At 55.2% G+C, this 21,193-nt stretch overlaps 2 protein-coding genes across 7 annotated transcripts in view; one reads left to right on the top strand and one right to left on the bottom strand.

Moving 5' to 3' along the window:
- The window catches only part of IFT140 (intraflagellar transport 140), a 69,875-nt gene extending 63,473 nt beyond the window's left edge, over window positions 1-6,402 (top strand). For 4 of the 5 annotated variants that reach the window (XM_072942377.1, XM_072942374.1, XM_072942375.1 and 1 more), the window contains 3 exons: window positions 526-670; window positions 5,690-5,878; window positions 6,152-6,402. In XM_072942377.1, the coding sequence (XP_072798478.1) occupies window positions 526-670; window positions 5,690-5,878; window positions 6,152-6,172 (355 nt within the window). In that variant the 3' untranslated portion in view covers window positions 6,173-6,402. The remainder of the gene's footprint in view (window positions 1-525; window positions 671-5,689; window positions 5,879-6,151) is intronic. The other variant, XM_006204391.4, reaches the window with a different exon arrangement.
- A 97-nt stretch (window positions 6,403-6,499) lies between these two features.
- TELO2 (telomere maintenance 2) lies at window positions 6,500-20,030 on the bottom strand. 2 transcript variants are annotated; one of them, XM_072942378.1, is made up of 22 exons: window positions 19,785-20,030; window positions 19,057-19,192; window positions 18,630-18,965; window positions 17,844-18,121; window positions 15,616-15,684; window positions 15,261-15,408; window positions 13,873-13,975; window positions 13,622-13,690; window positions 13,296-13,437; window positions 13,082-13,218; window positions 12,506-12,585; window positions 12,198-12,299; window positions 11,986-12,074; window positions 11,752-11,843; window positions 11,446-11,562; window positions 11,266-11,337; window positions 9,720-9,884; window positions 9,187-9,278; window positions 8,457-8,556; window positions 8,222-8,286; window positions 7,879-7,994; window positions 6,500-7,042 (listed from the first exon to the last, which is right to left on the bottom strand). In XM_072942378.1, the coding sequence occupies exons 2-22, from the start codon at window positions 19,068-19,070 to the stop codon at window positions 6,936-6,938; spliced, it is 2,493 nt and encodes an 830-aa protein (XP_072798479.1). In that variant the 5' UTR covers window positions 19,071-19,192; window positions 19,785-20,030; the 3' UTR covers window positions 6,500-6,935. The 2 variants fall into 2 exon arrangements, with proteins under 2 accessions (XP_072798479.1, XP_031542967.2); XM_031687107.2 differs by lacking the exon at window positions 19,057-19,192.
- Between the last annotated feature and the right edge of the window lie 1,163 nt (window positions 20,031-21,193).

The following is a 21,193-nucleotide window of genomic DNA, read 5'->3' as shown; positions in this document are numbered from 1 at the left end:
AAATTCAAGAATGTCTGTTGAACCTGGGCTGCAGGAGGGAGAAGGCAGGAGAATTGGCAGCAGGGCCTGTGCAGTCAAGGACGGACGTCTGTGGATGGGGCGGGGGGTTCCTGAGGGCCAGAGGGCAGGCCCCTCTCCAGGGACTCCGGACACCAGCCCCAGACTGAGTTCTACTCCGGGCAGGCTCACAAGGCCTCCTGGGCCCACCTTGCCCACATGCATACCACTTTACCATGGCAGATGCTCTGTGTCACCACCCTGGGCTTTGTCCATGCCGACTCTGGCAACATGGCCTGCTCCACCCCTCGCCCCCTGTGTCCCTGTCTCCTCTAGACTGTTTCCTGGGAGGGGACTGGAATTGACAAACCGTTGCTCTACAGAGTCTAGTGTGCTACCAGCACTGTGAACCAGCAATTCACGGGCATTATCTTCACAAAAGTCGCATCCTCCACGCTGAGTGCCTGCCCTGACCTGTGACATGCAGCCCATGTCCTTGGTTCAGGCTCAGGTTCCCTCTGCTCCCAGCAGGATGTACACTGAGGACCCTAAGGAGTCAGTCAAGCAGTGCGAGCTGCTCCTGGAGGAGCCAGACCTGGACAGCACTGTCCGCGTGGGGGATGTGTACGGCTTCCTGGTGGAGCGCCACATGCAGATGGGGGAGCTGCAGATGGTGAGGCCAGCTCCCTGGGGTGATGGAGGGGTCCCCACCTGGGGGGGTCCCCACCCTCCCCCCAGAGCTCACACTAGGGGAGGCACCTCCCCTGGTTCTGGTTTGGTTTTTGACTTTTTAGCCTTTCTTATTTTGAAATAATTTCATACTAAGACAGTACAAGAATAACAGAACCCAAGTATACCCTTCACCAGATTCACCACTTGTTGACATTTTGCCACATTTATTTATTCATTCGATATGTTTTTAAATTTCCCTTTTATAAATAAAATGGGAGTTTTCTTAGCCATTTGAGAGGCACAGACATCCTGTCCTGCCCCTTCACTCCTCAGTGTGCTAACACTTGGGGTTTCTAACTCCTGGATTTTCGTTTATGTAAGACTGGCGTTACTTTTTCCTTAAATGTTGGATAGATGCCTAAGGGAACCCACAGGTCCTGGACCTTTCTTTGTGAAAGGTTTTTGACAATTCAGTTTAACAGAGTGGTTTTCAAACATTTCAGTCTCTGGACCCCTTTCCTCTGGGAAAGTTATTGAGGACCATAGGAGCTTTTATTTATGTGGATTATATCTACCAATATTTGGTGTATTAGAAAACGAAACTAATAAATCTGTGAAAGATGTGTTAATCCATTTAAAAATAAAATAAACCCACTATATGTTAAAATAGGTAATATTTTCATTAAAAATAACTATTTTCCAAAACAAAGAAATTTAGTGAGAAAAGTAGCCTTATTTTACATTTTTGCCAATCTCTTTAATAAGAGGATGGGCAAAGTCTTGGTTTGTGCTTCTGCATTCAATTTGTTAAAATAGGTTTTTTTAAATTGAAATATGAAATATAGAATGAAAGGCCAGCTCCCCACCAACAAGCAGGTGGAAATGAGAGGCTATTCCAGCAGCTCCTCCGAGCTCTGTGGCCCCCCTTCTCTGACACCCCGACACTCCACACACAGTGTGGTGTTTCTTAAGTTAGTCATGATGAGGAATCCAAAACCACATCCCTGTACTTTCTGTACTTGTTATTTTAATACCCATTGCTCGGTCTTGGATCTCTTACACACACATGATTCTATAACATCATGGTGGTTGTGTGGAAAATACTGGTTCACTGAGTTATGCAAACGTCAGCATATTTCATTATACGTATCAGAAAAATCACGTTTGCTAATGCCACCCCAATCTGATTAGAAACGTCTCAGTGTTGGGGGACGTGCAATGGCCGACATGTAGGTGTGTGTGCTTTGGTGTCTTACCGTGGCTGGGATGCACCTCCTACTGCCCGGTGGCAAGCACCTCTCTCCTCCTGCAAATGTGCAAATCCTTTCCCACTGTTTTACTGGGTGTTTTTCGCCTCACTGTTGATTGTGGACTTTACACATCCTCCATCAGACGTGTTTTCTCGCAGCCTGTAGGGAGCTCCCTTTTAGTCCCCTCTCTCCCTTCCCCTTCCGGACTCCAGTTACTGGTATACATTGTACCCCAGCTTAGCTGATTCTCTTCTCCTTTTTGCCCAGATTTTTTTCTCTGTTTTTCATTTGGGTGAGTTGCTTTGTTATTGCTTCGAGTTCACCAGTCTTCATTCTGCATTGTCTGCTCGTGTTGCTCCGTGACATGATTTTCACCTCCGCGAGCCTAAACTGGCCTTTCCCTTTGTCTTCTGTGTCTCTCTTTATCATGCTTACTCTTTCCTCTACCTTCCTGAGCACATGAAGTATTTATAAGGCTATTATAAAGTCCTTGACTCCTGTGTCAATTCCATATCTGTTTCTATTAATTGATTCTTCTCTTGATTATGGTTCATATTTTCCTGCTTCTTTGCAGGCCTGGTAATTATTTATTTAATTCCGGACATTGTAAATGGCTTAGGTTGTTGATTGATGGAGTGTGTGTGTGTGTGTGTGTGTGCTGTTTTATTGTTGAGCTTTGTTCCAGGATGAGGGTATATAACTTGGAAACAGTCTGTTCCTTTTGTGATTGTTTTTGGGAAATCTGTAATTATTTCCCCCTCAAATATTTTCTTCTACCTTATTCTCTTTCTGGGCCTCCAATGAAATGTTAGGCCTTTTCATATTAAGTGTATAAACATTGGTAATTACTATTTATTATTATTAATCTTCTTTCCCTATTATTTGAAGTATAAAACTTGTAACAATCTTCAAATTTATTGACTTTTCTTGTCTATATCTGCTGTTAAGCTCTCCAGCAAATTTTTCGTTTTAGATTTTGATTTTTCAGTTATAGAATTTAAACTTAGTTCTTTTTCTTTGCTAACATTTCCTATTTGTTCATTTATTAAAAACATTTCATTTTTTAAATTTTAATGTTAATTGAAGTATAGTCAGTTTACAATGTATCAATTTCTATTGTACAGCATGATGTTTCACACATACACACATATATATATTCACTTTCAAATTCTTTTTCATGCTAGGTTATTACAAGATATTAAATATAGTTCTCTGTGCTAGACAGCAGAAACTTGTTGTTCATCTATTTTATATATAGTAGTTAGTATCTGCAAATCTCGATCTCCCAATTTATCCCTTCCTTTCCCCAGGTAACCAAGTTTGTTTCTATGTCTGTCTGTTTTTGTTTTATAAATAAGTTCATTTGCCTTTTTTTTAGATTTCACATGAGTGATATCATATGGTATTTTTCTTCCTTTCTGGTTTACTTCTCTTAGAATGACCATCTTCAGGTCCATCCATGTTGCTGTAAATGGAATTATTTCAATCTTTTTATGGCTGAGTAGTAGTCCATTGTATAAATATACCACATCTTTTTTATCCAGTCAACTGTTGATGGAGACTTAGGTTGTTTCCATGTCTTGGCTGCTGTAAATATTGCTGCTGTGAACATTGGGGTGCATGTGTCTTTTCAAATTAGTTTCCTCCGGTTATATGCCCAGGAGTGGAATTGCTAGGTCATAGGGTAAGTGTTTTCAGTTTTTTAAGGAATCTCCATACTGTTTTCCATTAGGCTGCCGCATTTTCCTTTATACACTTGAGCATAGTTAGAATTGCTGCTCTAACGTCTTTGTTGCTAATTCAAACATCTGGATCGTGTTGAGTTGGTCTCCATCATTTGTCTTTTCTCTCGAGTATAGGTCAGTTTTTCCTGTTTCTTTTAATGTCTAGCAACCGTTTTGTATCTTAGACATCGTGGATAACACATTCTAGAGATCCTGCATTCTGTTATGTTCCTCCAAAGAGTATAGTATTACTCTTTATTTTTCTTTTTTTACTCTCTTTCTCTCCCTCCCTCCCTCCCTTTCACTAGGCAATCATCTTTGTTCAACCTAGACCCTCCGCAGTAGTGGGCAGCAGCTGGAATCTCTGCTTAGTACTCTCACTCTGGTTGTGTTTCCTGGAGTCTGCCCTGGCCCCACCACGCGCAGAGTGCAGGGTCAACTGGAGATCAGGAATTTGGGCTCCCACTCTACGACTGTCTTCACATTTCCTCATATTCCAGCTGCTACGCTGGATCCAGTTCTGATTCTGGTTCTTTCTGCCAGAAACGGTGTGGGGTTGCTATGTGCCTTTTCACTTCCCCTAGTGGCCCTGACTGGGGCCTCCCCGAGGCAAAAGTTACAAGCAGGAAACTCACCCAGGATCCACCTGCCCACGGCTGTTTCGCAGGGCCTTTTATGTTCTGCCCAGTTTATCAGCTGTGTGGGCTGGTTGGTCTAATACCAGTTACTCTGCCTTCACCCGCAGCCTCTCTCCTTGTTCTTTTCAATCTTATTTCTCTGTAACCAACACCAGAGTCCCACCCAGCTGCATTTGTCCTTTGTTTTCCAAAGGGCGTCTTCCAGACTTTGCTACAAGCATGTGCTCTGCCCACAGCCCATCCCTGGCGGGTAGTTCCTGGTGAGACTGAGGCTCCCTTGTCTTCCTTTCCCAAGTGCTCATGAGACAGGAATTGACAGGTCACCTCAGAAACGTGGCTAGTGGACTGTGCCGGCCTTGGGGACTGCGGTTCCCTGAATCCCCAGGAAAGCAGTCTATGTGCGGTGCCAGGTCTGAAGGGTACCCTGAGCCCCAAGCTGCACAACCGCCTCCCTCCAGCCCCGACCCTGCCTGGCCTCAAGTCTTCCCTGTACTCATGTCTTGGGTGCCCAGCAGTGCCCGCTCACAGCTGGCACTTGGCAAACACCTACGGAAGCCTCTTGGCGCCTGGATGTGTCCTCCCAGGTAGCTTGAGAGCTCCTGCACTCTGCAAGCTCACAGTGCATTCTGAACTGACACGGTGTACCTTGGGGTTAAACCCTAGATGCCACACGTGGCCCTGCTCCCCCCCATGCTTGTGCATGGCCCTCCATGGGGAGGGCAGGTGTAGCAGGTGTGGCCAGTGTGCACATACCTGTCTTGCCTCCACTCCTGAGCTGCTGTGTAGCGCTCACACTCTCCCACACGCTCCCACTGCTGGGACCAGAGCAAGTCCCACAGGAAAACCACTGACAATCCTATAGCTCACCAGCCAGACCAAGGACCATGCACACGAGACTCACTAATCACAGGCCCAATTAACTGCGGTAAATTTGATGCCTAATCAAAACAAACAGGACAAACCATTTATATGTTGCTGCCTCCCTCCGGGCCAATAAGCACACACCCCAGAGTGAATGAGTGAATGAAACATGGAAGACATGAATCCTTCCTTCCCTTAGGGTCTCCCTGTGTGCATCCAGAGTGGGCAGATCCTACCAGGAGCATGGCTCCCTCCCACACACAGGGTCCTTGTACACCAGCCGCCCACAGGACTTTCCAGGGAAGCTGGCTGGACCTGCTCAGGAATAGTGATCACAGCCCACAGCACTGACTCTTAGAGCCTGAGCAGCACGGTGCTCAGACACTGCCATGCCTAGGAAAGGCTGGGAAGTCACCTCAGTCCCTTCACCTAGGGCATCCCTCCACTCCTCACTGAAGAAGCAGGGACCGGCTCTCCTCTGACCCTAGGGCTGGGCCCTCAGTTCTCACTGGGCGCTAACCAGTAACAGCTATTCTGTGCTACCCAGGCCTACAAGTACCTGGAGGAGATGCGGAGGAAACTTCCCTCCACCAACATGTCGTACTATGTGAGCCAGCAGACCGTGGACGCTGTGCATCAGGGCCTGGGCATCCCTCTGACGCGCGCTGTGCCCGCAAGGACCCGCCACCACAGCATGGAGGACCACAAGGAGATGGATGAGGAGGTGACGGAGGAGGTGAACGGCCCCTGAGGGCTCAGCCTGCTGCTGCCGGAGCTCTTCCGGTACCTCCCCACCATCCCAGGAGCAAGAACCTGACTTTCTTGTTTAAAGAAGTTTCTGAAGTGTCCAAGTCCATGGGCAGAGCTGTGGAAGACACACTGGCCTGCCGAGGAGAGCGGGAATGTGTCTCTAAGCCACCACCTCTGTGATTCTGGCCCCTGCAGGTTTTTGTTGAAGTTGATTCAGGTTTTTGTTGAAGTTGATTCATTTTCCCGTTACATTTCCCAGAGTGCAGATCGTGAAGCCTGAGAAACTTCCAGAGCTTCATAAACTAAGGACATCAATGTGTTCTCCGCCGCTCATCCCAGCATCCACGTGGGCTGCCTGGCAGCGTGTCTGACCACAGGGCCAGGCCGTGTCGCCAGCTCCCACTGTGAGGGACTGTCGGGGCTGCATCGTGACTAGGGGTGCTCACTCTCCCACCCCCTGCGCTGTCCACCAGCTGCCGACATTCTCCAAATAAAGCCTGTTTTCTCAGAGGTCTGTGTCCCCTTCCTGCCCCCATTTTTGTGCCTCCCCTTTCGGAGGGCCTGTCTGGGCACCAGGGTCCCCGCGGGAGTGAGAATCACAAAGAGCTCCTGCACTTCCTTTATTCTCCCTTTTTCGCTGTTTTTTGTGTGTGTGGTGGGGGTCGCTAGGTCTGTTTATTTATTACTAGTTTTTTTTTTCAGTGGAGGTACTGGAGATTGAACCCAGGACCTCGTGCACGCTAGGCATGCATGCTACCATTTGAGCTATACCCTCCCGCCTCTTTTCCGCTGTTTTTAAAGTCACCTGCCTTGAGGGCAGGAAAGGGGCTGGGGGCGCTCGCCAAGAAGCCCCCGGCCCGGCAGCCCCCAGCTCTACCAGTCTGGAGGCGGATGCGTTAGGCTGAACTGCAGCTCCTCCTCCCTACTCCACAGTGGCTCTCCTGGAGTCCCTCCTGGAGTCCCACCAGCTGGGGGGCAGAGCCCAGAGGCCCTGGGGACAGTGGCTGAGCCTCCAGCACTAGGTGGGGCCTCCCCTCCTGTGACTAAGGAGGCGGGGGTGGGAGGAGCTTGTCTCTGAGCTTCTCCAGGAGCAGCAGCGCCTTAATTGCCAGCGTCCTGCAGTCCTCGTCCGGGTCCTTCTGGGCCACGTCTGCCAAAGACAGGATAACATGCAGGCAGTGTCACGTAGCGCCCAGCGGTCCAGCCCCGCAGCTGTCCTTCATCTAAGGCTCCTGAAGGAGCCCCAGCGGCCCCTGAACCGCCGCAGACACCAGCAGAAGGCTCCCTACCCCCTGGGGCTGGGAGCCCCGGCCTGGGGAGGCACCCACACCCATGGCACACAGCCCTGAGCCGTCCTGACACGGAGCGCCGGCTGTGATCAGAGATGCCCTCACGGATGGGCCTGCAAACCACCAATGTGGGAGGCTCGTGAGCGGCCTTGATGGGCAGCGTTGGCAGAAATGGAGAGAAAGCCCCCCAGAGCCAGCAGGCCTTCGAGTGTAGCTGCAGCTGAGTCAGGAGCCCTGAGAGTAGACGCGGGTGTGGTGGCTCTGACGGTGCCACGCAAGTGCCTACAGGTGGGGGTCAAAGCAGCATCCTAAGAGGCTTTTTAAAGAGAATGTAGGAGAGGGGCAGCAGTCGGACTGTAGCAAAATGCCAGTCATCTAGTGAGGGTCACTGTGCTCGCTGTGTGACACCTGTAACATTTCTGAGATCATAGAATTTTCTAGAATGATACAGACATCATCTCTCATACTACAGCACCTTCTCTCAGGGCCCCTGCAGGACTCCCCAAAGTGACCCAACAGCACCCATGTCCCTATCCCCATCCCCATGCTGGGGGACACTCAGTGTGCAGATGGAGAGCGATGCTCACCCTGGGCTGGGACAGCCCTGTGCTGCTCCACGAGCTGACGGCCACTTGGACCCTCCAGGCTGCGCCAGCCTCCTGCCACCTCACTACTGCAGCGCAGGCCCAGTGCTCACCTGCCAGCCAAGACTGGGCTTCCAGCAGCTCGTCCGGCAGGTCTGCCAGCAGTTGCTCGGCTGGGACGCTGAGAAGTACGGAGGAGACAGCAGACAGCAAGCCCTGGCGCACGTAGCTGCCGAGACAGTGGGAGGGCTGAGCCCAGTGGGGCCCCAACTCGGCACTCTCCCTCCCAGGTCAGGGAAAACCCACCAGCCACAAGAGCACACTCAGCTCCAGCTTGGTCCCCTTCCAAGCTACGTCCTGGCCACACCTGGGAGCTGCCACCAACCTCCCATTGTCTACTTCTCAGCAGGACTCAGACATCCCCTCCCCAGTGTCCTCAGCCCTGCAGCCACTCACGCGTCACCATGGAAACGAAGGACCCACACGAACTCCAGCAGGGCCTTGCCCATGGGCACAGCCACCTAAAAGGGCAGAAGCCAGTGGGCAGGGTGCTAGAACCCAGCAGTCCCTGCCTCGGACCCCATCTTTGGGTCCAAAGACTCCTGTCCCAAGGTGAGGCCCACAGTGGGGACAGAACCATGGCGCAGACTCCACGCGAGGTGGGGCTGTCACATGCCATGTCCCAGCTTACCATGGTGTTCACAGACAGGTACATCAGGGCCCCTAAGGTGTGCACCAGTCTCCCAAGAACCAACTGGTCATCTCCCAAAAGGTCGAAGGTCACTAGAGGTCTACAACACAGAACCCAGTGAATGGTGCAGGCCAGGCACCCCAAGGCCAGCTCCCCAACCTCCTCGGCCACCAAGGAACACCCCAATCCCCTGGATGCCCCTCCTTACTGCCTGTCCCCACAGGGCATCCAGACCCAGAAGGAGAAGGTGTTGGACAGACGCCCGGCCACTTTGCAAGCTTAGGCCTGGGTGAGGGCGCAGGGCCGCCTCCTGAAGGGCCACTGCAGCAAAGGCGCAGCCCCAGCCCTACCTCTGCTGGGAAGGGCTCCAGGCTGGGCCCTCCCCACCATCCAGAGCCTCATACCCAATGTGAGCAGCAGCAGGGCATGTCCATACTCTGCTCAGGTTGCGGCGGGACAAGGACGGAGTGAGGGGTGGCAGGGTGTGTGCCTCCTCAAGGCACCAGAGTGAGGCTCTGCCTTGGCCCCACCATGAACCCGGCATCTGAGATGGAGACCCTGACACCTAATGCCTTCATCTCACTTAATTTAAGCTACAAACGACCACAGCAGAGGTCCTGGCCCCTCTGCTCCCAAAACCACACCTTAGCCCCACCCTGGGAACCCTCCTTCCCACAGGTGTCCAGGGCTCCTATTCCCCAAATCACAGGCCTCCAGAAAAGTCACTCACCTGTCGAAATGCTGGATGAGGGGGAAGAAGAAGTAGCCAGCAACTGAGTTGAATTTGTTGGGGTCAGCGGCCGGTCCCTGCCCCGCAGACCCCTGCCAAAGACACAGGGTCACTAGGTGCCACACTGGGCACAGGGCACAGAGCACAGCCCCTCCCCCAGAGGACTCATGCCAGGGACACAGGCCACATGCTCTCCTGGAGGGACAGCCCCGTACGGCAGGGGAGGCCGGCAGCACCCACCCCCGTGTGAGAAATGAGAATGTCTCCAGACGTGGCTGGACATCCCGTGGAGCAAATTCAGCCCCGGCCTAGACAAACCCTGATGACCCTGCACACGCCAGGCCAGTCCTTGCTAATGTAAGATTCTTGGGGCTGTTTTCACACCCACATGTGTATTCATGGTTTAAAACCACTTCTGTCTGAGTCAGTCACATCACTCACTTGTACCAAAAACTCTCCCTTCACAGGACACTAGCATGGGTGCCCCCTCGGTGCAGACAGCACCCAGAGGTCCCGCCCAGGCCCCAGCCTACCTTGGAGACCCGCCGGGTCTTGCTCCTGATGCGCTCCTCCACCACTGCTCGCCAGGCGGGGGTGGCGGGGCTGCCGGGCTGGGGGCCGGGACCTGGGGGGCCCTGCTGGGGAGGCTTCCGGCGGCGCCAGGGCTGGGACAGCTCCTGGGCAGCCAGAGTCAGGACCTAGAGGAGAGGAAAGACCTGGGGCAGCCACAGTCACACTGGGGAGGGATGACATATTCCCTACTTCCAGGTGAAGCAGGTGCTCTAGAAGCCCCCTTGGCACCAGCAGCCTTGGCGGTCTGCGTGGGGAAGCCTCTGGGAACCCCATGGAAAGTCAGTTCCAAGTCCTCAGGCTCACTTCGCTTTGTTGGGGGACAGAAGGGAAAGATGAACACGCTCCTTGCTGACAAGCCAGAGCCTTCCATCCCCTTGGCCAGGGCACCTCTCTGCCCAAAGCCCGTCCAGTCCTCACGGGAAAGGGGGAAGGAAGCTCTGACCCAGGCCACACGTGGACGGGCCCAGTCTCAGACACCACACATGGAACCTCCTTTCTAGGAATCACCCAGGACAGGCAAATCCAGAGAGCAGACAAGTGGCTGCAGGGCTGGGGGCCAAGGAGTGAGTGTCATGGGGCTTCTTTTTAGGGAGGGAGAGAGTAGTTAGGTTTATTTATTTGCTTGCTTTTTTAATGGAGGCACTGGCGATTGAACCCAGGACCTCATGCATGCTAGGCACGTGTTCTACCACTGAGCTCTACCCTCCTCCACGGGCCTGTCTTTTGAGGGTGATGCAAGATGTCCTGAAAGTAGGCACACGAGATGGTCACACAACATCGGGAATGTACCAGATGCCCCTACACCGTTAACATGGAGATGCTGAACTTCTCTCTAGCGTTGTCTGTCTCTGTTTAACTGTGATGAAACGCATGCCATGACGTTCACCATCCTAACCATTGTTAACTGTACAGCTCAATGGCATTAAGTACATTCACACTGTTGTGCCACCACCACTACCATCTCTAGAACTTTCTCTTCTTTCCAAACTGAAACTCTGTTCCCACTAAACACTGACTCTCCCCACCCCAACCCTTCCACATTCTGTCTCTGTGAATCTGACAGCACTAGGGGTCTCATATAAGCGGAATCATAGAATATTTGTCTTTTTGTGTCTGGCTTATTTCACTGAGTGTAATGTCCTCAAAGTTCATCCACAGTAGTCTATGTCAGAATTTCCTTCCTTTTTAAGGCCAACTAATATTCCACTGTATGAACGTACCACATTTTACTTATTTTAAAACAGAATTTTATGGTATGTGCATTACATCCCAGTAAAACTGTTGCTTAATATTTAGAACAAAGAACGCAGCCACGGAAGCCCACACACTGTCAAGAAAACATCAGACAGACACTGGTCCCAGCCTCTCAGATCTGGTATCAGGGAAGCCTATGGTTTCATCCATGTAGATTCTGGTCAACATTTGCCAGGGTCTCTGTGCCAGGCCGCCCCTCACCCTGCGTTGGGGCACCTTGCGACAAATGGGACAGAGGTCCATCGCACTTACATCTAGAATGTCCATGCGCTGCCGAAGGCTGTAGTTGAGGGCGTAGAACTGTGTGGTCAGGTACTCTGCCACCTACACCAGGCAGACAAGAGACCACTGTAGGCCACAACCCAGAGGCAGGGCCCCAGTGTAGGCACTACCTGGGAGCACAACGCACACCACACAGCTGCAAGGACTCACCCGCACCGGGTCTGTGACTGTGACTGCCACCAGGGCCCTCTGGCGCAGCCCCTCGAATCCTGCCACACCCGTCTTCTCCTCCAGGTGCAGTAGCACCTTGGCCAGCTCCACACTCACCTACACACAGGGGTCAGGGTACACAACAGAAGGCACTCATCTCAGAGAGCCGGGGCCTCTGCACCCTCCACCTCCCACCAAGCCAGAGGCCCTGCCACCAAGGCATATGCGAGCCAGATCTGCCGGGACACGTCCACACCAAGATGCCCACCTCCCGTGACCCTAACAGCCTGGCCCCGACTCGTTCACCTCCTGAGTGGCAGCTGGGCTCCTGAAGATCAGCCCCTCAAGGGCCCACAGGGTTGCCTCCCAGCGTTCCCAGTTCTCGGACGTGGTCAGAGCTGCACAGAACCCAGATGGCCTCCGTCAGCGCCTGCGTGATGCAGAGCAGGTGGCCAGGGTCTGGGCACTGGGCAGAAGGCAGAAATGGGACAGGACAGTTCCCACCCTGGGCCAGCCTCCCAGGCCTTGGGGAGGGCGCACCTTCCACGCAGTCCCGCACGTACACAGGTGCCTTGCTGCTCCTCAGCTCTGTGTCCCCCGACATGTCGTAGGGGACAAACTCGTCGTCGCTGAGGAAGAAGCACAGCCATGCGGGACTCACGGGTCACCCAGAGAGCAGAGGGAGCCAGTTGGCTCCCAACCAGTTGGTCCCACCAGCGCCCTCGTGCTCAACCTGTGGGGCTGCCCCCTACCTGTCCAGCTCAGAGTCGGAGCCCTCTGACTGAGCCTGGGGGCCACCGCTGCTCACCGTCTCCTTGTTAGGGGTCTCTGCGGTGACTGGAGCAACAGGCGGGCTTTGGGGACAAAGACGGACCCTTCAGGGTCACCCCAGGAGTTTCTGATCCCAGAACCCAAGCTTCCTCAGGAAATGTTCTCACCACCCCCACCCTCGTCTTAGCTTCTGTCTCAGTGACAATAAGATAGGAGTAACAGGTGTGCAGGAGCCAGCCAACCATGCCCAGAGCTCCAGGTGGGTACCAGGGGGCACGGAGACCCTCACCCTGCCTCCGAGGGGCTGTTAGCCGCAGGCTGTGGGGTGGCCAAGGCCAGGAGCTCACGGGTCAATTCATCCTCTTCATACTGTGACACAGATGAAGGAAGAGGACTGGGACGGGAGCAACTGGAAAAGCACCGCCAGGCCCCTCCAAGGCTCCCCCATCACAGCTTCTGGCAGCCAGTGGCCTTTCAAGAGCAACTGTCAAAGTGTCCCCCTCCGCAGAGGGTGGCACTGGGGGGCTGAAGGCTGGAGGGGCCACACACCTCCTGAGGGAGCTGGGAATACCCTGGAGACACAGCAGATGTGGCATTGTCTCCAAGGATGTCCCAGAGGGCTCAGCAGACAGAGGAGTGGCCTGAGAGTTTGTCTAGAGAAAATGCTTCTAAACACTGCAGGGAATCCATCCGGGGTCACGTGCTCGGCAGGAGTTGAGGGGCCAGGCCTCCCCACCCAGCTGGCCTCAGCAAAGTGGCCAGGGCCAACACACAGATGCGCCACGAGGATCCAGGGAAGCGGGTTGCATCGGGGCAGAAGTGATGGTAGCTTAGGGAGGGCACAGCCAGCGCAGCCGTCGCTCACCTGGAACCTCAGGGGAGGCCCCTCGGGGTGGATCTGGGCACTGGCCACCTCAGCCACGATCATTCCCAGGCGGCGCACGGCGGGCAGGCTGCTGTCCAGATGACTCTGCACTCCCGCCATCAGGCTGGCCAGCAACTCTGGAGGCACCAACGTGCACAGGCTGAGTGCCGGGGGCATCATGGATGGGGATGGGGTGCCCATCCCGCCTGCTCACCGTCCCGGCAGTCCTGGAGCTCTGCCTCCCCCAGGTGTGCCAGGCACACGAGGATGGCCTTGCTGATGTAGTGCTGCTGTGCCAGGGGTGCGTGGCGGATGGCACTGCTGCTGCCCCACGTCTCCAGGAGCTCCTTCAATGCCTGGAGGGCTGCAGCCAGTCAGACAGCCTACCTGCCTCCCCATGGGCCTCAGTGCCACTGTCCTCACCAGCCCCAGGGAGGCTCCAGCCAGCGCCCTCCCTCCCAGGCAGGAACCTCTCCCCTCTGATTCCTGCCACAAGGTGGTCCCAGGACACCACCTCAGGAACTCCTGAGGGTTCCTTACCTGTATGAGGAGCGGGCGCCGCTGGCTGTCCATGGCCAGGTACCCTAGCAGGCTCTGCAGCACGGGTGTCTGCGACAGAGCCAGGCGTCCTGTCAGTCTGCCAGGCAGACATGGTACACCCAGCCAGGGAGCCCAGGAGTGGTAATGTGTCTGGGCTGAAGGACAGTGATGTTTCCAGGGCAACCAAGCACTGCCCCAGCCCCACCCGTCACAGTCATCCCCCTTGGACCTGGGGCAACAGGCACCCTCACCGTGTAGCGGTACTGTAGGAACAGGAGCTTCCGGGTCATCACAAACTGGGCCTTCTTACTCTTCATCACCAGGTTCCCCAAAAGCCGCGACAGGACTTCAGGCCTGTAGGGCACAGCCAGGGCGAGAGGGAAAAGCATGAGCTCCAAGTCCTGACAGATCTGCGCTGGACTCCGGGCTCCGCATGCACCACCGGGGAGCCAGGCAGGCGCTTCAGCTCTGAGTCAGTTCTGACTCTCCTTCCTCCTAGTAAACGCAGGAACCAGGGAGCCCCTGCCCTACCCTGACAGAGTCCAGGTGAAATGCTCCATCTAGAGCAGGGCAGCCAGCTCTCCCACAAAGGGCCAGAAAGCAAAGATTCGAAGTTTATGGGCCATCAGGTTCTGCAGAGACGCTGTAGTCAAGATCAGCCACAGGCAGATACATACAGGACCGAACAGGGCTGTTTTGTCAATAAAACTTTACTTCTAAAAATGGGGAGGGCCACATTCGGCCCACAGGCCTTAGTATGCAGACCCAGATCTAGACTAAGAGACCCCTGCTTCCTTCAGCGAGTGAGAGCCCAACACGCTCTCCAGCCAGCACAGAGAAAGTGGGGCTGCATTTCCCCTCCCTTGTCCCTCAACATTCTACACAAAAACATGAAGACTCAAAGAAAAAGAAAAAATCAAGAAAACTGAAAAAGTCAAGGAGAAAGACCCATACAAGCTGACCTACAGCTCCGGGGCAGGGAGCACGGCAGCTCTAGGAGACAGAGAAAGCTAAACCCTACTCAGGCACCCATGGTGTGGAAGGCTCGTGTGGCCATCAAGATGCCTGTGATAAGCCACAGACCCGTGCACAGCCGGGAGAGCCGGTGTTAAGGTGCCTCTGCTCATGAGAAGCCAACACACAGGCAAGTAAAACAACATGATCAGATGGTTCACAATAACTTCAAGACACACACCCTCAGCCAGAATCAAAGAAATGCAGAGTCAAACACAGAGGAAACAACCTTGGCAGAGAAACAGGTCCCTCAGGCTGGGAGACCATCTGGAGGCACATGGATGACCACCGAGACCAGCCAGCACTGCCTTTTCTGCAGACCTCCGTGAGCACAGAGACAAAGGCAGACATGTGCACAGGAGGCACTGCAGCCCCGGCAGAGGGCGGAAAGGACCAGCCTGGCTGTGCAGGACCAGGATGGCCAACCCTGTCAGCAGTGAGGAAGCATGGGCATTTGCACAGCCAAACTCTAAGAAAGGACCGGCCACCTTTCCAAGGGGCCACCACTCATGCCCCGCGAGTGCTGACCCCACGAAGACAGGCAAATAAAGCATCATCTGGGTCCCCAGCACCCGCCCTCCTGGGAGAGAAGTGTCTGCAGCAGGAAGGATGCCTTGCTTCTTACCCCGAGGCAGCTTCCACCAGCCCTGTCAGTACAGCCTCCATGGCCCGGTCGGGCACGCGCTCCACCAGGCGCCAGCAGACCCGCTGCCAGAGGCAGCTGCCCTGGGTGAGCGCTGTCAGCCGGGGCACCAGCACACCCAGGAGCTCCTCTGTGGGGAAGCAAGTGGGAGTCCTGAGCCCGGGGCCCGTGGGGTGGACAATGACTGCAGTCCCCACCCAGGGACCCAGGACAGCCAGTATCGGCTCACCAGGGCCAGGCCCAGGCGAGGGGACCGCAGCAATCTCCCCCCAGGGCACCCACACTGCCCCCCTCTAGGACAGCCAACAGGAACTTCTCCCAAGACAGGAACACTCACTCTGTCTCCCATGGACACAGGCTTTTCCCAGGACCTGAGACAGGAAGGAGACGGAGCAGTCCAAGCCACCTGCGACAGGAAGGAGTGGCAGTAAGGCCATCAACACGCACCTGATCAAGTGGGGACAGACCTTGCTCCTGGGTAGACAGACTCAGCCTTGTAAAGATGCCAGCTCATTCAGTCCAATTCCAACCTTACCAGTGCTGTTCCTAACTCCGAGAGCCAGTGAAGATAACCACTTAAAAAGCCTTATGTTCCCATGCTTAATGGTCACAACAGTCCTACGAAGTGGGGAAGACTGTCGGGGTACCAGGGAGGAGGTGAGCCTGGCCCAGGCAGTCAGCTATGCAGGGCAGGTGGGGGCTCCGAGCCGCCCACAGGGAGGAACTGAGGATGCTGGGACAAGGAGGGGGCTGGCAGCAGCAGCTGGCCCAGAAAAGCCAGGATGATGAGACCGACCAGGAGACAGACAGGCCCCACACATGATGAAAATGCAGTATCTGCAGTCTAAAGATGGGTGTTTGGGGTCCTGCAAAGAATTCAATGCAGCCACTTACAGAGCACAGGAGATGTGTTCCAGACCCGTTCAAATACCCTGGCGCTCTCTCCCAGCCAGAGCAGGGGGCTGGGCAACCCCGCAGGAATCCAGTCTGCACCCTCCAGCTGGAGAAACATGGGCACATGCCTCACCCCACTGTGATTCCCTCACCCACGATAGTGACACTCTGGGGACATGACTGGTGGGAGCAGAGGGTGTGCAGGCACAAGGGTGCTACACAGACCACACAGCCATGTCCCCTCGCCAAGGACCGCCTGGCCATCTCCTGGGGCGGCAGCTCGGCTGCGTGCGGTTCCTGAGACCCCTCCACTCATTCCGGCCAGGAACCTGGATGAGAACACAGGCTTCAGCCACCATTCCCAGTCTCCCAGGGAGACCCAAAGAGAAGAGCATGTTGGCCAAATTCTCTGAGGGGAACGAAGCCCATGCACTTAACCAGATGGGAAATGTGGGTACTTGAACCCTCACAACCCACATCCTTGAGGGCAGAGAAGGCTCGTGACGTGGGTATGGCTCCAGGTCCAAGGACACAACCCTTAGGTCCATCTCTCTCAACAACCCAGCCCAAGTTGGCCACTACTCTGAGCACTGGGTCAGCTGTGCTAGGGGCAGACAAGCCCAGTCTGAAGCTCACTCCGGGGGAGAAGCCAGACAACAGGGCGGGGCCTTAGTGGATGGTCAGTCCAGGGAAAGGAAGAGCCAGCAGCTGCCACGCTATACAGGGGGACCAGGAAGGTGGCCCTGAGAAGTGGCACTGGAGCCTGGAGCACCATGGGCCCCAAGCAGGAACACATCGGAGCTAGGAGGTAGGAGCAGAGCTACAAGGTTCTGAGCAGAGAGAAACACAGCATGCCTTATTTTTAACAGCACCACACAGCTGCTCTGTTTGGGAGGCTGTGGTGAGAATCCAGGCTTGGGCCAGGGTGGGGGCAGCACAGGAATAGGGGGATCAGGCTCCTCCTGGGCGTCAAGAGGCAGAGGAGCCAGGGGTGTCTCTCAGACATGCGTGGGCCTACACTGCGGGGAAAGGCGGCAGCTCAGCCAGCCTGACTGCCTGAGGTCACCACCTAACTCCCATTTCCACATGGGCTGCCACGGCCCCCAGACTTCTCCCTGCTCATGGAACACACGGGGGAAGGCATGTTTAAGATGGTCCCAAGACCGTAATTAGTCGAGAGGGTGGGAGGCAAACCACTCTCAGTGTCTCCAGGCGCCGAAAGCACCCTCAGAGTCAGCCCCCAGTGCTGCCTCCAGATGCCAGAGAACGGAGTTCCTCCACCCATGATGGCCATGGGACAGACCCACACCGACAAGGAGACAGGGACAATGGCCAGCAGCCCCCTCAGACAGACTCTCTGCACAGTAAGAGCTCTCTGGTTTCCAGATCATGGATGTTCCCTTATGCTGAGTGAGGCCAGGCAATGAGCGGCTCCACCTGGGCTTCACCGGACGTCCAACCCGGAACTGCCCCTGCAATCAGAGGTCAGCCTCACCTCCAAGGCAGCCGAGAAGTGAACAAAACTTCACAGGTGGATTGCTGCCACCCCACACAGGAGACAATGTCTGACCCACCAACGGCACCACCCAGAAACTTCAAAGTCCCCAGAGGCTGGAGAGGCCAGAGGGACGGTGGGCGGTAGGAGGAGATGGCTGGAAGAAAGGGCCTCACCTCGGAGAGACTCCACGACCACCTGCAGGGCCCGCAGGAGCTCCTCGCCGAGCAGAGGGAAGTAGTTTTGAGGGAAGAATCCAGCCAGGTTCTCCCGCTGCAGGCGGTTGCCCAGGTGATCAGGTAAGCCCACCACTTTGCTAAGGAGTGTCTCCTGGAGCAGCGGGAAGGCCGGCTCCATCTGCTGTCGACATTGCCCCTCCATCACAGCGGCCATCCTGCCTGCGCTCAGGAACCGGGCCAGCAGCCGTGCCATCTTCATCAGACGGAAGCTGGGGCTGAACCAGGAGCAGATGCAAATAGCCACACTTAACAGTGGGCTCAATGCAGCTTCCCCACCTTGGAATTACTGGAAACACCACCCTCCTGTCCTGCTCCACACTGGTTTCCATGCAGTACTTGGTCTTTATCACAGCAACTCCTGAAAACCCAGCTTCAAAATGACAGCATTCCTGGAAGGACCACAGTGTGCCCTGATGCTGAGTGCGTTTGCTGCAGTGCCTCACAGCAGAGCTGGGAGACACACAGTGAGAAGGCCCCAGGAAGATGGCCATGCCTACTGCCTACCTATCCCACCTAAGCCCAGAGCTGACCCATTGCCTTAGATGCTGACACGGCAAGACAGAGGGCTAGAGCCTTCCCATCCCAGAGATGAACACATCCCAGTTTTAATTCAGTGCTCTGCTGGGCAACAGTTTTACTCTCACTTTTCAGGATGCAGAATTCTCACAGAATTTGGAGAACCTGCTGATTTGAAATCCTTCAGATGTTACAAGCCCCACTCACCTGGCAGCACCCTCGATGGCCTCCATCAGCACCAGGAAGGCTTGATCAGCTGGGCCCTCCAGGAAGAAGCTGGCCCACAGCTCCTCCAACTGGCCATCAGGCAGCAGCTCCAGCCAGTCTGGGCTCAGTTTGCCGACAAGGCATCTGAGAAACGTGGAAAAGTGGATCCTGGCAAACTCCTCCTGCTCCTCAGGAAGGGCTGGGTTCTCCGTTTCACCAAGATACCGCTTCAGGGATCCCAGAGTGGAGAAGATGCAGCCCCCATCCTCAGACGATGAAAGGGTGTGAACCGCCTCCCGGACAGTGAGCCGGACAGTGGAGAGCACGGGATCCATCCTGGAGTTCACGGTAAAGGCACGTGAGAAGTCCAAGTCCACCATCATCCTTGTGGGACTCAGACTTGGATAAGTAAGTATTTTTTACATACCCTCCTGACTTCATATTCAGCTTCCTGGGACCCCATTCCTCCTCACCCCTGCTGTCACCCAGCAGTGTTCCCTCCAGGCAGCATCCGTCGCTGTTTCACCAAGAGCCATTTCATGGCTTGAGGCTCTCCATGGTGCCTTCAGCAATAGGGCAACCATGTGTGAGAGTCTGGAGACATCTTTAGATGTCAAAACCAGGGGTGCTACCTTGCCCCTAGTGCCTCAGTAGAGGCCAGGGATGCCCATAAACATGTACGCAGGACAGGCCCCAAAGACTATCCAAACCCAAATGTCAGTGGTGCTGAGGTAGGAAGACCCGCCAGCACTTCTAACTCCCTGATGCATCCATCTGTGGTTCACCTTGCCAAGCTCCCGTCCTTCCCGGAAACCAAAACTATCTGCAGGTAGTATTTACTTTGGGTCGGGCACCCCTGCAGGAACCAGTGCCATTAAGTAGGCACCTGTCTGTCACCTGTGCACCCTGCCACTAAAGAAAGCTGCATTAGGGGCCCAAGAAGGGTCCCCACGAGCCTGGCCCTCCCCGTTCAGCCAGGTCCCTTTAGGGGTGTGCAGACTGTTTAGAGAGCGCCTGTCCCCACGCCCGCTCCCCAGAGTGTAGGTGGAGCCCACCTAGAGGCGCGGAGGGAGGGGGCCCCATGGGGGTGGGCAGGGGGCCTCGAGGGACGGGAGGGAGCCTGAGGGAGGGCAGGGGTCTCCGGGAAGCGCCCACCCGTCGGGTCCACTGAGTCGCCGGGGCGCTCTCGGGCCTCGCCAGCTCCGCCAATGCCGATCGGTCACCGATTCGCCACGGCCTCTGCGGCCCAGCTCCGCCCTCGGTTCCCGGCCCAACGCACGCGGCTGCAGAGCAGGAGTTTCCTGGACCTGGGCAGAGCCGCCGCTGAATTTTTTGAGCCAGAGGCGCCAGTCCCCGCCTGCTGTTCGTGAGGAATCTGCGAGCCGGAAGAGGAGCGTAACAGGCGGCAGCATCTGCGCTTGCGCAGGAGCGGGCCTCGCGTGGGTGTGGTTTATGATAGGCAGGGCTGCGCCCCACCTGGTTGGGAGCCCAGTTCCTCGGCTTTCTAGAGGCGCAAGTCTGCCTTCCCTCTCTCTACCTCCGTGGACGTCTTCCTGCAGTGATCTCCCGCCCTCCCTCCGCTAGCAAGCCCCAGTTCTATCCGTAACCCACGCGTGCTCGCATCCACAAACACCTACTGAGCACCGACCACATGTGCTGTCTTGCCGCCCGCACCGAGGCAGAGTCCCGCTTTCCTCGGGCCTAAGCCTTTGCAGGGAAACGCACCGCATTGAAGCAATCGAAACTGGGGTGATTTCGGGTATTGGTGGGTGCGGCGGTATAGATGCTAGGACAGGTGCTGCACCGTTCAGCCCGGTAGCCATCAGCCACCGTGTCAGTTCCTTGGTCACAGTGGCTGGCCACGTTTCAAGGGCCCTATGGCCACCTGTGGTAGAGGCTGCATTAAGGCATAGCGCAGGGATGGGACCTTCCGTCTTGGCAGAAGGTCCTATTGATGGTGTTGGAGAACGATCTGGGAAGATTTCGCAAGGAGGTGCCATTTCAGCCTAGACGGCCGTTGAGGAAAAACCTGGGGGACATTTATTCATTCAACATACATTAACCAAATTCCTGCTGTGCTCAGCAAGCACTCTTCCGGGGCAGAGAATGAAGCAAAGGGGGACAAATAAAGTACATGTGCAATATATTAGATGCCAAATAGTGATAAGAAAAATAAGGGTAAGAAAATGAGCAATCGAAGACTGTCTCCTTTTAGAAGGTCCACCCTGGGTGCAGTTAGGAGAACGGACGGTAGGGGGCAACCGAGAATGCAGGGAGCCCGGCGGGGCGGCCTGAGCTAGAACCGGCGTGGGCCAGGTGGCGTGTTGGGGCCAGTCTAGGAAATCTCCGTGGAGCAGGCGGGATGGATTGGATGTGGGTGTGACTGGAGAGAAGAGTGGAGGATAACGCCTGGCTGGGACTCTGCAAATTCCTCCCAGGATGCTCCTGGATTAGAGCCTTCACTCCCAGTTTCTTCCACCTCTGTCCCCACATTTTCTTGAATCCTATCACCTGGCAATTTCTCAAGAGACAGTGCACAGGATAAATTTCTTAAGCCTGTGCAT

This window comes from Vicugna pacos, chromosome 18, assembly GCF_048564905.1.
Source record: "Vicugna pacos chromosome 18, VicPac4, whole genome shotgun sequence".
Lineage (NCBI taxonomy): Eukaryota > Metazoa > Chordata > Mammalia > Artiodactyla > Camelidae > Vicugna > Vicugna pacos.
Note: the sequence above shows the minus strand (reverse complement) of the source record. Positions and strands in the feature narration are given on the sequence as shown.

Coding starts and splice junctions, on each gene's coding strand:
- TELO2 (XM_072942378.1), bottom strand. Junction 11,563..11,751: donor GCCCAGCTGCCACTCAGGAG/GTGAACGAGTCG, acceptor CCCTGTGTGTAG/GTGAGTGTGGAGCTGGCCAA. Junction 8,557..9,186: donor CTCATCCAGCATTTCGACAG/GTGAGTGACTTT, acceptor TCTGTGTTGTAG/ACCTCTAGTGACCTTCGACC.